Source organism: Fusarium subglutinans, assembly GCF_013396075.1.
Source record: "Fusarium subglutinans strain NRRL 66333 chromosome Unknown NRRL66333_c0000006, whole genome shotgun sequence".
NCBI classification, from domain to species: domain Eukaryota; kingdom Fungi; phylum Ascomycota; class Sordariomycetes; order Hypocreales; family Nectriaceae; genus Fusarium; species Fusarium subglutinans.
Window position 1 is genome coordinate 59,016 of NW_023502069.1, and position 16,379 is coordinate 75,394.

At 50.3% G+C, this 16,379-nt stretch overlaps 6 protein-coding genes across 6 annotated transcripts; 3 read left to right on the forward strand and 3 right to left on the reverse strand.

Moving 5' to 3' along the window:
- Positions 1–100: 100 nt before the first annotated feature.
- FSUBG_1263 (ribosomal RNA-processing 12) lies at positions 101–3,896 on the reverse strand (the record flags this gene model as incomplete). Its single annotated transcript, XM_036677436.1, has 2 exons — positions 101–3,754; positions 3,828–3,896. The coding sequence occupies 2 exons, from the start codon at positions 3,894–3,896 to the stop codon at positions 101–103; spliced, it is 3,723 nt and encodes a 1,240-aa protein (XP_036543160.1).
- A 354-nt stretch (positions 3,897–4,250) lies between these two features.
- FSUBG_1264 (VPS29-like protein) lies at positions 4,251–4,972 on the forward strand (the record flags this gene model as incomplete). The annotated part of the gene is made up of 3 exons (XM_036677447.1): positions 4,251–4,319; positions 4,377–4,787; positions 4,844–4,972. 3 exons carry the CDS (start codon positions 4,251–4,253, stop codon positions 4,970–4,972), a joined length of 609 nt encoding a protein of 202 aa, XP_036543161.1.
- Positions 4,973–5,360: 388 nt separating this feature from the next.
- FSUBG_1265 (Shugoshin) lies at positions 5,361–7,512 on the reverse strand (the record flags this gene model as incomplete). Its single annotated transcript, XM_036677458.1, has 3 exons — positions 5,361–6,918; positions 6,968–7,397; positions 7,464–7,512. The coding sequence occupies 3 exons, from the start codon at positions 7,510–7,512 to the stop codon at positions 5,361–5,363; spliced, it is 2,037 nt and encodes a 678-aa protein (XP_036543162.1).
- A 340-nt stretch (positions 7,513–7,852) lies between these two features.
- On the forward strand, positions 7,853–8,349 carry FSUBG_1266 (dash complex subunit dad2; the record flags this gene model as incomplete). Its single annotated transcript, XM_036677469.1, has 3 exons — positions 7,853–8,033; positions 8,082–8,141; positions 8,192–8,349. 3 exons carry the CDS (start codon positions 7,853–7,855, stop codon positions 8,347–8,349), a joined length of 399 nt encoding a protein of 132 aa, XP_036543163.1.
- A 1,967-nt stretch (positions 8,350–10,316) lies between these two features.
- On the forward strand, positions 10,317–12,461 carry FSUBG_1267 (uncharacterized protein; the record flags this gene model as incomplete). The annotated part of the gene is made up of 1 exon (XM_036677480.1): positions 10,317–12,461. One exon carries the CDS (start codon positions 10,317–10,319, stop codon positions 12,459–12,461), a length of 2,145 nt encoding a protein of 714 aa, XP_036543164.1.
- Positions 12,462–13,765: 1,304 nt separating this feature from the next.
- On the reverse strand, positions 13,766–15,142 carry FSUBG_1268 (serine-rich protein; the record flags this gene model as incomplete). The annotated part of the gene is made up of 1 exon (XM_036677491.1): positions 13,766–15,142. The coding sequence occupies one exon, from the start codon at positions 15,140–15,142 to the stop codon at positions 13,766–13,768; it is 1,377 nt and encodes a 458-aa protein (XP_036543165.1).
- Positions 15,143–16,379: the final 1,237 nt, after the last annotated feature.

Here is a 16,379-nt window from a genome sequence, read left to right on the forward strand (position 1 = left end):
TTTTATTTACCTTAAAACAACCCATGATCTAAACTCGAACTTGAAAAATAAAACGAATGCCGGAACCTCATGACGCATCGAAGGGGTATAACTATGGCATCTAGTTGCGTCCTCTCCTAGGCTTTCCCACGCCAGACACTCCGTGTCTCTTCTCGACACCAAGTCCCTTTCGTCCTGCAGCGATGCCTCCTCTTCCACTCTTTCCACCACGACCGGCCCCTCTACCGCGGAAGCTTCCACGGCTGCCCCTATCCCGTCCAGGGCTGATCCTGCTCTTGACTGCCGCAACGTCGTTGTCATCCATTTCGAAGTCCTCGTCATCGTCGTCCTTGGTGCGACGGTTGGAGAACTTGAGCTTGCCTCCGCGACCGCGCTTGGCGACATCCTTGCCCTTGAGGGCGGCGACGTAGGCACCAACGCCTGAAGCCTCAGGGTTGGGCTCGTCGACATCCATGGCACCCTCGTCGTCGCTGTCCTTGCCGAGGATGAGTTTGCCGTCGAGGTCGACCTTGGCCTTGGTGCGTGTGGGCTTGCGCATCTTAACAGGCTTAGTAGAAGAGATGTTGGCCAAGGCCTTCTTGTCGAGCAGATCGAGAGGTTCGTCGTCGTCTTCAACAATGTATGTCTTGCCACCCTTCTGGGCCTTCTTCCTTTGCCTAGGAGCCTCATCGTCGGATTCACCATCATCGTCATCAGAGTCGCTGCTGTAAAGGGCCTGGTCGTATTCGTTCTCGAACTGGCGCTTGGGCTGAGCCTCGTCGTCGTCACTATCGTCGCCGTCATTCTCACCCTTGGCAGCATCCTTCTTCTTCTTGGAACGCTCCTTGGTCTTGCGGATGTTGACAATCAGTTTCTTATCGTCATCAGGTGTGTTCTTGTGAATGTTCTCGTAACCAAAGCGACGGACCATGCGCTCCAGAATATGCTTGACCTTGGCCTTGAAGTGACCCTTGTGCTCATGACTCCAGACAATGAGGTTGGGCACGAGAGTTGAGAGTCGAGGGAGCATGAGCTCGACAGGGAGGCCAATGACGCAGACCTTGACGAAACCCAAGCAGCTCTTGACGATTTCTCGGTTGTTGGAAGTAAGGAAGAGATCCATGGTCTGAACCAAGTCAGATAGAGTAGCGTCGCTTAGTTCGCTTCGGAACTCATATAGAAGTCGGCTGATGGCCGTAATAGAAGCTGAAATCATGTGAGGTGTGCTGCCAGCCAAACCAGCGCTGACCATAGTGAAGAACTCCTCGATATTAGCGGTTCCAGCAGGGGAATCGTCAGGCATGTGGGGAACCTTGCTGTTGTCGATGGGTGTTCCATTAGCCTGGACCATGCGGTGTCCCATGCGAACCAGGAGCTCATATGCTGTCTCACGGGCACGCTCATTGTTCTCCTTGCAAGAGATGACAACTTCGCTAAGCACAGCGGGAATGAAGTGAAGAGAGGTATCGGGAATGAAAGGTAGGAGGGCGATAATGGCAGCCAGGCGCTCTCGTCGAGCAGGAGCTGAGACCTTCTCGGTGCTAGAGATGATAAGTTGCTGGAGCTCAGCACTTCTCTCCTGAAGAGCAGCCTTTCCGATCTCAGAATCCGCTAGACGAGGGATAAGCTTGTAAGCCTTCTTCTGAAGTTGAGGCTCCTCCTCCTTGTTGATGATGACTTCGGCAATCTTGAAAAGAGCGGCGAAGCTTTCCCTGGGAAGATAAACGGACATTGTGATGACAAGATCCATCAATGTCTGGGCTGTTGAAGGCATATGATCCTTGGACTTCTGGTTCTCTTTCTTCTTGTCCACTGGCTTCTCCTTCTCTAACTCAGTGGCGAGCATGGTGCTGACTCGGTCGAAAGTCTCCATCAACTCGGCGTTGGGTGTGATGCTAAGGAAGGTGTTGATGGTCTGAAGAATAGGACCTCGGCTTTGAGGAAGAGTTTGGGTGTAAACGTTGAAGAGGACTGCGAGCATGTTGCCTGCAAAGTTTGAAATGTACTCGAGGTTCTTCTTGGCATCAGCGCGGCTGACTCGGCTCTGAAGAACAAGATTCTCCTCCTGGTCCTCGATATTGGCAATAGCTTGGTTGGACTCGATCAGAGTCTTTAGTGCCCTGCAAACATCCAGTCGCAGTTCAACTTGCTTGTACAAGAGGTTGGCCAGAATCTCGGCGAAGCCTTGGTCGAAAGCTTCGGTGAGATCCAGAGGAAGATCGCAGTAGCCGGGGAGAGTAGACCAGATCTGTTGGACAACTGTTTCGTAAATCTTGACCTCCATTGTCTTCTCAGCCTGTCCATGGTCAAGAACTCTTTGAAACATAGCCTCACTGAGAGGAACCATCTCACTTTTGAAGTGAGCTAGGTTTGTGTTGCTAGTGTAATCTCTTAGAATAGGGAACATCCAAGCACGGCCTGGCTGGCCCTTTGCTGGCTTTGCGAGGTTGAGAGGAAGAATTGAGAGAACAGCTTCAGGACCCATGGCTCGGATAGCCTTTCCAATAACCTCATCAGCCTCCTTCTTGTTGCGGAAAGAACCGTTCTCTCGAATTTCGCCGATAGTCTTCGTGACGTTCATCATGATAGGATAAGACCTCCATCTCAAAGTATCAAACATCGCTCCCAGAACATTGAAAGTCTGGAGCCAGGCAGCCTGGAACTGAACGGTCAAAAGAGACTCTGCTGACTTGGCCAGCTTCTCGAGAACCTTCTCGTCGAAAATTGAAGGCTCAAGGATAACATTCTGAGGGATACAGTTGGCCATGAAAGACACTAGACATTCTGAAGCGGAAATTCGAATATTCTCGGAAGGCGCCTCGAGGAACTGGGCGACCATATCGAACAGCTGGGGGAGGTTCTGGAAAGTCTCCTCAGGCTCGACCTGGGCGGAAACGTCGTATCCTCGTGACAGAATGGCGAGCCACGGGGGAACAAGCTGGGTGTCGTTGGCAGCTGGTCGCAATTCGGAGATGATTTCCATAAGTCGCGGGAGCTTGGCTGATGAGACCTCATCTGTCATGCCCTCGAAGATCATCTCAAAGATTTCGAAAGACGCCATGGTCATGTACTCGTTTCCGCTCTTTGCGATGCCCAAGAGGAGCTCACACAGAGACTCGATCTTCTTGCTAGGCCAGCCACCACTGGCAGCCGCAACAGTCTTGACCAGCTGGAGAGCGTGGATCATAGCAGGGTCATGGCTAACATCGGCCTTCTGTCCCTTGCGCGCCTGCGCAATCTTGGCGGCGAGATCCTCGAGGTTCTTGGTGGCAGTCTGGGCGCACATGTCGGCAGCAGGATGATCCAGGGAGGGGCTCGGAGGGGGGTTTCGAAGAACCGTCTTCAGAGCATCTTGCGACCTCTTTCGCACCTTTGGTCGGTGGTCAACAGACATGTTCAAGAGTCCAGCAACAGCTCGTCGAGGACCGATTTGGGAGACAGATAGCTCCCAAGAAGCAGCGTCCTGGGCCAGAAGAAGAGATTCGAGACATCCTATGGACGATCGCAACAACGGGGCTTCGGCATCCTGCAACAAAAGTACGGGGGCGAGAAGAGTAAGAATCTGTGTAAACTTGGATCGGAGAAGAGGTTGTGGGGCATAAGGCGTAACAACGTCGAGAAGGTAGACGACGGGAGTCGCCAATTCTGGGTTCACGGCGTCATTGCTGTTCGCCTGCTGAAGAAGGGCGAGGAGAGCAGCGAAATATCCTGTTGGTGTAGGGGCCGTGTTCTGTTCCTTGAGAGTCGACTCGACGGCCTGAAGTACAACGACAGTCTACAAGCAAAAGTTGTTAGTGTGCGACTCGAGATTGCAGACGCTGGAGATGACAAAGTAAAGTAAAGCATACCCTCTTCTGACTCTGAAGTCCAGGGGACTTGATCTTGTCCAGCTTTTCAGCCAGAGAAGGGGTCGCCATCTTGATTCTGAGCAATTCAATGCGCAACCACCAACTGGATTAATCGTTCGGTGAAAAGAGACCCCAGCCAAAAATTCCCAAATTTTTACTTGCTTATCGCACCCCGCTGAACCGATAAGGATTTGATGTGGACTTTCTCAGTGGAAGAAGCTAAGCCACATCTGACATCCTCCCCGTTATGAGGATGTGGCGTCAGCTTACCGCTGTATCCGAGCGCCTACGTACTGGGCTGTAGGCTGTAGCTGTGCCCCTCGGAGCTGACCTTGGGTAAGGTATTAGAAGCTCGCGCCTCTTGTTACTCAATCGCAAATACGTCTATAGCCTCGATTTCTCTTCCATCTTTAGAGAAGCATCATGGCTTTCCTCATTCTTGTCATAGGAGACCTCCATATCCCGGATCGGGCGCTCGACATTCCCGCCAAGGTACGCGCGGTGCTTCCAAAGTCTCGCGTATCGCTAACAGCGTCTCTGTATCTGTAGTTCAAGAAGCTCCTCTCTCCCGGAAAGATCAGCCAGACGCTTTGCCTCGGAAACTTGACCGATAAGCACACGTACGAGTACTTGCGATCCGTCTCCCCCGATCTGAAGATCGTTAAAGGCCGCTATGACGTCGAGGCCACTTCCCTGCCATTGACGCAGGTTGTCACCCATGGAAGCCTTCGAATTGGGTTCCTAGAGGGCTTCACACTTGTCTCTAATGAGCCTGACCTTCTTCTGGCTGAGGCGAACAAATTGGATGTGGATGTTCTGTGCTGGGGTGGCACTCACCGCTTTGATGCCTTCGAGTATATGGACAAGTTCTTTGTAAATCCCGGAAGTGCGACTGGCGCATTTATAGAGGGATCGGGACTGGAAAGCGAGGAGCCAACACCAAGCTTCTGTTTGATGGATGTATGTGCTTTCCAAACTGTTTGTCTGTGCCTAAGTTTGTTTACTGACTACCCTAGGTCCAAGGCATTTCCCTCACCCTATACGTCTACCAATTACGAAAGGACGACAAGGGCAACGAGAACGTGGCGGTTGAGAAGGTTACATACACAAAACCAGTTGAACCTTCAGTGGGAGGATCATCATGAAATTCATATAGATAGGGGGAGTTTACATTCAGCGACGTATTCAAGATCAGCAGCAGAATTTATACCCAGTCACACTTTGGAAGACCACGAGATGGGACTTTCATATCCAACAAAGCATCAATTGGCAAGGCGAACTGCCGAATGTTAACCAATTGGGTCTTCTGTTTGTCCAATAAAGACATAAAAACTGTAAATACAGATATTAACAAAAATAAACACCATTATCCATCGCTTTGTAGAGGTATCTTGGGCATGTGACCAGTCTTTATGATCCAGCGAAGCAGTATCAGCGCCGACAAGCAACATACTCCTTTTGAATAAACAAGAACAACAAATGACAAGAACGCCCAAATGCTCTACCGAACTCCCGCTATTGCAATATGCATCATTACAGCATCATACTCCTCCGCCTAGATGAGGCTCGCTCCTTAGCTCCAACGCCATCCTCGGCGTGAACTGCTGAAGAGACACGCCGCGATGGCCGACGGGTAGTGACCTTCTTCTTAATATCGACAGAAGCTTCTTCATCATTTTGTGGTGACGAGGGTGTGAATTCATAAACATCAACTTCACTGACACCAGTAGTGTCAGAAGCCGTCTCCTCCTTAATTTCTCCATCTTCGTGTGAGGTTTCGCTGCTGGCAACAATGTCTTGAATCATCATAGAGGTGCGTCTTCCCCCACGCATAGTTATAGGTTTAGGGACCTCAGGGGATGATCCTTTGCCAGCCAGAGGACTAGCGGGAATGCTCCCAGGCTCGTTCCCTGTGTTGGTGGCGTTGGCATTTGGCAGATTCTTCCATGACTCTTCAGCACTGCTCTCACGCTTCGTCCGGATCGTATCTGGGGCTTGCTCAGCTACACTAGACCTCCGAGCATATTTGCCTTCTCCAGCAACAGCGTCGAGCATCTCCTTGGTGGGTCGCCGCATCTTGTCTCTGAGGTTAGGCTCTGCATAGCTGACTGCGGTCCTATTTCGTCTGCTGGGCCTCGCTGGTTCTCTGCTCGCATTTACGTCACCAGGTGGAGGTGTTCCTCCTCGTCCGGGTTCCTGAGATGCGGCAGTATCTGGTGAGTTGGGAGAAAGAAGTGCTGGGTCTGTGAAAGGTGTTGTGAGTCCGCATGTAACCTCCACAACTTCAGGGGCTGTAGGAGGCTCGAGTGCCGTTTCGATGGTGATAGGAGCCAAGGTCTTGGATCTGGACTTAGGCCGCTCTTGGGAAGCCTTCGATCTCATGAGATCCGCTTTGGCTGCAGCGACTTCATCAGTCACAACTGGCTTGGAAATCTTCCTTGGCGAGGTCAAATCGTCGTTGGTGCTCTTGGCTGCAAGGGGTTTCCTTGCGCCTGTCGCATTCGCCTTTTCACGAGCGTCCTTTCTCATATTACTGAGTTCTTTCAATGTTCGGCCTCCAGCTTTCTCACGGATTGAAGGCTTGTCAATAGTGTTTCGTGGGGGCTCGTTCTCGTTATTTACCCTCTGAGATCTGCTCGTAACCATATCATCTCGAGCGGCGAGCTTTCGCTTTGATCCAACCTTTACTGGCTGGGGTTGAGGTACCGGGATTTCCTCAATAATTTCTTGTACCTTTGTCTCGATTGATTTGGTTGCCAAGGGCTTTGCTTTGACCGGCTCCGTTTCCTTAGCTTTGGTGACATTCGGGTGTTGCTTCTTTTCGGGCGAAGGTGATCTCGGTAAGGTCTTGGTGGTCTGAGGTGATGTAAGTTTTTCGGGTGGTGCGAGTTTCCTTGTGGGACTTTCTTGTACGGATGTTGGTGTAGATGTTGTTGAAGGGCGTGAGCGTGTGGGCGAGTCAACCTTGACCGGCTCCTCTTCCTCCTCGATGAAATGGGAGACAGGAGGAGGTCCAATGTCTGGTGACTGAGATGTGTCGGCCATGTCATCGTTGTCGGCCTCTGACCGAAGTGCTAGAATTTGTTCTTGGCTGCATCTTGTTAGAGAGAACTTCTGTCTATCTTGATGGAATGACTCACTTCATGGACTGTCTCGGGTAGGACTTGGTTTCTGAAATATGTCCCAGTTCCTCAATTTCACGGGCCATATCTCTGAGGCGTCGCTGTGAGGGACTGGGTCGAGCTGAGCTGAAGCTCACCCTGGGCTTTGTCGACTTTCTTGGTCGTGGAGAGTGTCGCTTCATAGGTGGCTCAAGACCAAGGCCAGCAAGAAGGGTACCCCATTCTGTGAGTTGGGATTCAAGTTTTGCCTTGATAGCAAGTGCATGGTCAGCAATTCGTCGAGTGTCGTTATCTTCAAGTTCTTTCTCTAGCTCTATGATACGACCTCTGAGCTCCAGGTTCTCTGATAGCATACAGGCGCAGTCATTCTCGAGTTCTCGGATGCGGAGGGCACGTATGTTGTTTGATTTTGCAAGATCGCGGTTTTGGCGTAGGAGTTTCTTTCGAACTAGATTACAAGACATGGTCAGCTCGCGTCATGTTACTCATAGGAGTTCTAGATGTTGCAACATACGCGTTTCGAGACTGTCCGTAGACACGGGGGGTTCGTTCAGTCTAGCCATAGCTCATAATGCGATGGATCGCGACAATGTGAGCAGAGGCTTCCTGTGGAGTTAGTAGGGACGTTGCTGATATGCTCTCGCACAAGTCACAGAGTGTTGTTGGGTGTCGGTCTGAAAAAGGGAATTTTTGGTTGCATCTATTTACTGTCGTAACTGTTTTTGTCATAGCGCTTGGTTACCGGTTGCCCCAGTGACAGAACTCCCCACGTTGAACCCCACCATTGCTGGACGGAAACGCAGTATTCGACTTGACTGCTAAAGACGTCGCCAATTATTCCGAGTTTGGTGACACGCCATAGATACGACCATGTCATATCCAACGCGACCGATTTCCTCGCACATGCGCGCCCCGAGCGCGTCTGCATCATCGAGTGGACAGTCCCCAGCATTATTAGCGCGAATCGAGGAGAAAAAGGCCGAACTCGAAAACCTCAAAGAGCTTCGAGAGCTCAGCGCAGCGGTCGCAACACAAATGGAAGCTTTGGAACAGAAACTGTCGACTCTTTCTGATGGAACAGAAGGTAGAGATTCATGTGAAGCTGTTCAGTGCTTGAACTGACTCTCAGTAGCAATTGCAGCCGTTGTTGGAAACTGGCATAATGTGCTACGTGCTATCAACATGGCTTCTTGTAGGTTCTCAAAAGTTTATGACGGTTGATCTTGTCTAACTTTCCAATAGCTAAATTAGCCAAGACGGCAGCCGATCCTACAAACGTCTCGGAAGATTCAACAGGGCCTCTGCCCCAAACTCTAGTCCGAATTCCGACAGAGCATGCGCCAGCCCTGCAAGCCCAGGCAGAAGCTGCAGAAGCCGCAGCCGAGGAAGAAGAGTCGTGAACAGACTTAGTCATGGTCAAAATTACGAAAGCCGACATGTCTTCCGGCAGTCTATAGGGTGCTTTGTGATTCATAGATGCTTCTATGGGGATGTGCTATAGGCAGCATCTATGTGATAGACACCGCATGCTCCTTGTCACCTCCACGACGTTGATTTTGGATATTGGCATCTTTGAGCCAGGCAACAGCAATCTCTTGCAGTTCCCAGCTATCCTCAGCACATTATTCTGCCGTCACGCTCCGATGATGCCTCGACTGCCGCCCAGGACCTATATAACGGCTGAACTCATATTTGGGAGGGTGCTTCCGGATGAATGATTGCTCAGCACGAGGAATGAGATTAACACGGAAATCAGCCTTGTTCTTCGATGACATCTAGACTTCCCGTCCCTGGCGATAAGCTCCCAACCCGAAGGCATCAGGATGTTGGGGGACCCTGGGGTGGTACTTCAAGAGGGGGCATGCATTCACCTATCAGCGCTGGTTCACTGATTCCATCTGGCTGAAAGGACGCAACAGAACTGTTTTCGATTCGAGGACATATGATGGAGCTATCGCAGACTGGACAGGGAATGTGAGCTTGTTTAGTTATGTATCCCTCAACAGGTCGTAGAGGCTTAGTAGCTACAATATTCGATAGAGTTCTTATTGGTACCTTATGGAGCGACGATATAGGTGGCCATATACTTCATGTCGTCTTCAAAGCTAATTGCCCACACCTTCTCTGGACTATTTAGTCAAGACACAGAACAATTACAATATCCATTGCGAGTTTACTGGCTTGATTTGAGCCCTCAAATAAAACTTTCACAGCAATTATCATGATATAGTATGCCCGTGGATATTTACCTGTGATTGTGATTTGGAAATTGGAACTGCATGAGCAGCAGAAGTGGATCTCATTAACTCAACCCTACCTAGCCAAGAAGATAAAAGCCCAAGAATACAGAGAGTTATTGATGGTCTAGAACGCGGCAGGCTTGGTATGGACTCCAAGATTCCAAAGACTTGATAAAGTTTAGATGTTGACTGTCATAATCAGCGGGTTAACTTATATTTAACTGTGTAATAGGCTAGACGCAGTACCGAGATGATGATTCTATTTAGACACATCTGGAGCTGAAGTGGATTACCACGTATAACCCACCTGGAACTTATGTACGTATGAGCTGCACAGTGGGACTTCCGCTCTGGGGCAGTCATCTTATAAGTCGACCAATGAGACACGACGTTGAGATCGTGGAGACTAAAGCCGTTGAAATTGTGACAGGACTCGACAATTGATTTATGAAGGTTACAGTTATGGATAGAGTTCAGATGGCGTTTGGTTGCTGAATTTGCAAGAGAAAAAACACCTTATTCAAGGTATTCGAAATGCCTGATGAAAGGTAATGAATAGAAGGCACGGCCTGTAACTGCGAAAGATTGCAGAAGGATGGCAATATGCAGGTTTGCGGTTGCCGTGGCTCTTATTGTTGTTGTTTTTATTGACGTTGCCTAACTTACAAAGCTTTCTTCCCTTCCCTTCCCTTTCCTCCCCTCCCCATCATCATCAACATCAGCAGCAGCAGCAGCATCTCTCATCTCTCCCCATTCACCATTGCTAGATATTTTGGTCGTTTTCGGTTTCATCAATTTTGATCATATCCGTCACATCACATTGGCCTCTGCAGTTTATCACACTCAGACAAGGCCCCGCTGTTGGCCGTCGCTTTGATACTATTATCCCTGCTACTCGTGAAATTGCGCTCAGGTCCCTGGCTAGTATTCCCTGGAATTTGAACTACGACACGCCTGGTGGCGCTACAATCTCTAATCATTGTCTCAAGAGCCTCTCACAGTCCAGCCCTGGCTTTCTAGCCTCGCTGTTAGCCTAGGGGTCTCCCTCGGCTCCATCGAGAACTCCGTCCAAGAGGCTCGTTGTTCAGAGGCCTTCCATATCCATATCCGCATCCATGGCTACTATCATGGGTCATCAACCCCAAGTCCACCGTGCCACTAACGAGACCCTGGCCTCTCCAAGGCCCGAGGCCAGCCAGGATGTTAATTTCATCGAGCCCAATTCTGATACACGTCCCTCTTCGATCCCCTCTCCCTCTCCGTCATCTCGAAGGATTCTTCAAGAGCTTTCAGCCGATCAAGTTCATAACAAGAGTCTTGCCTGGAACTCGTCTCGAAGGGAGAACAACCAGAATCAGCATCAGAATCAGCAATTATACTTGAAGACTGGCCCAATCAAGCTGCCGACAAAAACGAACCCACCTCGAGGGCCACGGCGCTCACTCATAGATTCTGACAGCTTCGAACTCCTCGATGCGGTTCCTGAAGAATCAATTGAATCCAGCGACTCTGATACTGCGCCCAGTGGGCCTTCAGCTTTAGCTTCACACAAGCTACACTCTCCAGGTTCGTTTCTTGCGTCTTTCATCACAACTCCGAGTCACAGCTTGTACACTTCCTCCGCCATCTTTGTACAATCTGCTAACCCAGCCTACGAAGGAACCACTGTCAATTCACACCCGTTGTTGGATGCAGAGCCTCAAATTGGACACAACTTAGAGAGCCATCTAGCAGGTCAGTTTGAATGGCTTGTGGCGTTTCCAGTGCCAGCGAGTACTGCCAAGGACCACGGCTCTTCCGACGACAGTGAGAACGATAGCCACGACGTCGAGATCGCGGTTCATGGCTGCACTTTACTGTCACGACGTCCGGGCCCCGCCGGCAATTCCAAAGCTGACGTCTTCAACCTTCTAGCCACACCATTGATTGCTGAGGAGTATCTGGCTTTGGGATTTGATCCTTCTCAAGTTAAGATGGTATTGCCTCCACCTCCAGCATATGAGCTTCATCAGAATGTCCCACTTAAGATTCCCGAGGTCATCGAGACGGTAGAGCCTGTTTCGCCTTCTCTTACTTTGATTAGTGAGAGAGGCAGTAGTTACGCAGGGTCCTCTAGGACTGGATCCTTCTCGGTGCCTCGAATCGAGGACTCTTTCGAGGAACTTGATAAACTTGAGGATGAGCTCGAGGCTATCAAGGCCTTCACCCAACCACGACGCATTCCCGTGCCTGAGAATACTGCGCCCAGTAATAAACATCTCGAGCCACCCTCCACGGTCAAGAAGCCGACCGTTTCGAAGAGGGCATCAGTTATCGGCATGTCTTCCACAGTCCGCATCAAGCCGACTGAGAGACCACAGCTTCCTCTTCGCCGATCGACCTCTCTGATATTCAGAGACAAGAAGCAGGACGAATCCAACAACATCACAGATTTGAAACCACATACTGCACGCGGAAAGCTGATCAACTCTCACTCCGCACCATTGAAGGCGCCTGTCAAGTCCACGAAACCTCCTACTGTCCCCAAGTTTGAGCTTCCTGGTGAGGCTGTCTCTCGACGCCTGAAGGAACAGCGAGAGGCTCGTCGAGCCCAACAGGCTGAGTCTCAGAAAGCTTATGCGCCTCCTCCGAGACCAAAGTCTAGTAAACCACTTACCAGGCCGAACTTCGAGCTTCCAGGGGAGGCGATCTCTCGCCGTAAGCGTGAGGAGCGTGAAGCCCGGCTCAAGGCACAAGAAGAAGAGGAACAAAAGAAGCGGGAGTTCAAAGCGAGGCCTATGCGTCATAGTTTAATGCCGGGTAGCATTCCGCGAGAAACGATTACTAGTCTTGCTCGACAAGGCAAGCTCCCGCAAGACGATGCAACTAAGACATCAACCTCAACTAAAACAAAGCGGATGTCAATGCAGGGCCCAAGACCACCGACCATGTCAGAGGCTCCGGTTACCCAGAGTCGAGGTCGCCTTTCCACTGCTACATCACGAGAAGATTTTAGCCGGGCCACCTCGACTTCTACAGGAAGCGGCGGTGGAAAACGAACTACACTCACTGCAGAAGAGGCTTATCAACTGAGGCTTCGTGGGAAAGAGATTTTTCAGCGAGACAACACAAGCTTCACTCGAGACAGAGAGCGTGAGAGGCGCGAACGTGAAGAAGCAACACGCCTTGCTCGTGAGCAGGCTGCGGAGCGCTCTAGAATTGCGAGCCGGGAATGGGCAGAGAAGAAACGACGTAAGGAGTTAGCCATACTGGAGTCCCTGAAGGGACACTGATTGTTTCGAAGACAGGCAAGTGCTTGGTCTCACATTTTGCAAAAGCCGTTTCTCGTGGAGTAGAGGCATTTCATTCTCCCTAATTTATGTGCGTTAAGCCTGGAGTTTGGAAGGCTTGGAGTTATAGCACTGGTTATGTGCGTTTTTGTTATTGCGATATTGTTGCTTCGAAGGTTTCTATCTTTAGGCGTTCGTCCGTTGGTTTTGAAGGACATTGGCATACCAGGGAACATTCACGCAGCCAGAGATTGTGCCCCTGTGTGCTGCTACAGAACTTAGTTTCAGAGACTATCATCAGATAATAAAATCACAGAATTGTTTAGCATGTCTTTTCGTGTCCCTCCTCCAAATAGTGCCGTATAGACTGATGAGTATTGGTCTAATGGATGTTAGAGTCCGTACAAGAGACCGGCCACTTGAGGTATTTGTCGACTGGCATTGGCACCAGGGAAGCTCACTTTCATCTCAGGAACAAGCCTTGCTTTTCTCTCGAATGTCCCAATAAAGCCTCAAGTTACTTCTCTGCGATGCTCACGCCAAGCACGTACAGTTCTATAGTCATACACTACTAAGGTACTCAAACAAGGAGACGAAAGGTATTGTGTTATAGATGATAGGTAGGCAGGCCAAGGCTCAGAACTGGTGTCACTTGCATCACGCTGTGAACAATTGGTTGTGCAACTGTTACATAACATTTCATCAATTCGCTTGCCATATACCTCTATAAATCCACGTTTCAACATTGTTCAACCGGTGACTTCTAGAACACCACACCAAGTCCCCCCTTACACAACTCATCTGACACACCATCCCCGCCACTATTCAACTTGGACATGGCTTTTTTACACTTCCTCTTAAACCCAAATATTACAGGCGAATAATAATTGCCCTTTCAATCATCACAGACAGAGGGCAAGATAACTCCATCATTCCTCATATGTACAGATTCCACCTCATGATGTAAATATATTCCAAAGGGTGCCACCCTGTCGTTGGTACCCTTTCAAGCGAGATAGGAAGAAAGAAAAAGAACCAGAAATGCTCCGTTTTGAAGATGTGGTAGCCAAAAAGGAAAAGGGTCCCCTGATGGAACTCAGGGAATCCGAAGAAAAGTGAGTGATTAGGTTGCAACCTATTCAGCGTAGGTGACTGATGAAGTAAAGGAGATGCCGGAAGTGTGAAACGCCATTCGAGTGCATATTCCACCTCCTAGCGAGAGTTATCGAAAGGCGTGGGTATCTTTCTAGAGACATAGGAAAAGTCGTGGTGACCGAATTAGGTAGCACGGAGAATCAAGTGAGAGTTTAAAAGTTTTGTGAAATGCCCGCGCTCTGCTGTGGGTAGTGAGACGGGTTCTCAATGCGTGTGTTTCGTCGTGCCGGGTTATCGCGAATGACTGCCTGTTGTGGCCCGTTGTCGCTATAAGGGTTCTGTGAGTATTGGTCGTAGTACCCGTTGCCAGTGCCATATGGTGCTCCCATGGGATCCGAAGCGTCGGATCGGCCAGCAGCACTGTAAGAGGAGGACGCGTTGGATGGCCCGCGATGCACATCTGCGCCTCGGTTGTTGGAAGCAGAAGGGCCCATTGCTCCGAGAATTTCGCCCTCTGGCGAGTGTGAACCATCCATGAGAGGCTCGCCAGAGCGACCGTCTGACATGTTGCCACGAGTAGGCGAAGTGATATCTGAGTAGGCTCCGGTGACACCACCAGACAGAGTAGTAGAAGCCTTGCGACCAGTAGAGCCAAGAGTAGTGTTGCCCCAGCCACGGTAACCGGAAGAGCCATCTTCCCTCATCTCATAGCCACCATCTGCCATTCCAACTGCAGGGATCGTAGGGTCAGCATTGGGGTTGTAGGCATAATCTTCAACTTCCTTTCGTCGCTCCTCTTCAGCTTGTCGACGAGTTTTGCGCTTCTTCCACCAGAATAAACCGAGGAGCGCGAGGATGGCAATCGCAGCAATTGGCACAGCAACGCCGATAGCAACTTTGCTCTTCTGGCTCAGACCACCACCTCCATTTCCGCTACCACTACCACCGATGGCATCGGCATCGTTGGTACTGGTGGCGGAAGCGGAGGCCTCGGTAGCGGTAACTCTCTGTGTACGAATCGCGGTAACCAAAACAACGCTCGTTTCAGGTCCCTGGCTACCCGTTACGGTGACAATAGTCGACAAAACCTCAGATGTAGTAATTTCAGTGGCAGACGCCTGGCTTTCTTCCGTAGTGCTCTGCCGATCATTGCTGTCATCGGTTGAGGATGGGACTGCGGCCTCTGTAGTTGGTTTCGCTTGAGTAGACTTGCTGGAGCTCGTCGGTGAGGGCGCGGGGTTGTTGGAAGAAGGCAAGGCATTATCAGATGTTGGCGCAGGTGCAGCTGTTTCAGAGGCACTGGCGTTGTCGGATGCTTGGCTCGCACCATTAGTCGCTGGTTGTGTTTCGGCGGCGGATGGGCTCGGCTGCGTGGCTGAAGGGCTGTTGTTTGAAGCTGGGTTCGAGGTTGCGGGTTGTGCTGGTGATGAGTTCTCAGCAGGAGACGAAGCTTGGTTGGCGTTGCTGTTGTTGTCGACAGAGGATGGGTTAGGGGCTGACGCCTCTGTGGGCTGAGTGCCCTGACCCGGCGTGGACATGGCTAAGTCTAGCGTGCTCACGACGGGGAGTTGTCTATGATCGAGAATCATGTTAGCGACCAGGCAAGACTCGCATTGAGGGTTGAGGGTATTCAGAGTGTGGTCGAGAATAGTGAAGACATGTAACAAGGGGGATGGTGCAGCAACAAATCAAGTCAATCAACACAAGGGGGTCGTTGATGGATTAGACGTGACGAGGTCGGAATGATGGGAGACAATATTGGCGACAAGTTCCATCCAAACTGGGACCTCAAATTGACTTGTATGGGGATCGTCGAGGGAGAATTGGATTGAAGGATTGATAGTGAATAGCGAGTGAGCAGGGACAATTGCATTGGATTAGATGCAATGTATCGTGACACGGCGTACCTTTGGAACTGTTGACCGACCGTCGATCCGTTTGAGAATTAAGGAGTAACGAGGTTATTCGCTAACAAGGACGCGTCGAGAGTGATTAAGCGATATTTCGGAATTGGCCTGGTGATGTATGAGAAGAAGTGAAATAGAGGAGAAGCGAAGAATAAGATGAAAGACGAGAATGAGAACGGGTGAGTGAGCGAGAATGAGGTTGGCTAACTAGAACTGGGCTGAGCTGGGCTGGGTTGGGTGAGTGATTGGATTTGGAAGGTCGGGGGGTGAGACTTGAGACAGAAAACACAGACGACACGGACAGCAAAGAGCCCAACTGAAGCGTACTAGCGGCCGCTGGAGGTCAGGTCGGGGTGGAGGCTTTTACTGGGTCGACCACTGACCAGGACCTGAAGCTGGGGGGGCCATGAACCTAAACTTCCAGGGCTGGGCCTGAGCAAAAGATCCAGTTCTTTTTTCGCCTTCCATTCTTCCAAGCCAAGGCTCTTGTTGAACCGTGAACGAACGAACGGGCTTGGGATTGGATTTGACGTAACGTAACAAGAGTAACGTATGTACGTACTTTGTGCCTGCTATACACAAGCTTAATTGAGTTGCAACTCAACTCAACTTCAACTTTTCATCAACCGTTGGTTTAGCCTAAAAATTTATATTTCTCACTGTTGAGAACGGCGACTAAAAATAAAGGGAAAACGGGTGCCGGTTTGCTTTCGGGAGGCGTATACGCTATCCGGTCAGGTCCACTCGCTTTTGGGACAAGAAAAGTCAAGATCAACAAACGACAAAACAAAACCTATTGTACATGTGTAATGAAAGAGAGAGAGAGAGAGAGAGAGGCAGCAAAGACAAAAGGAAAAAGACATCACAAGTTGAAAAGAGTGTGCCACACGATAGTCTTTGAATCAGCATCGGGCCTTTG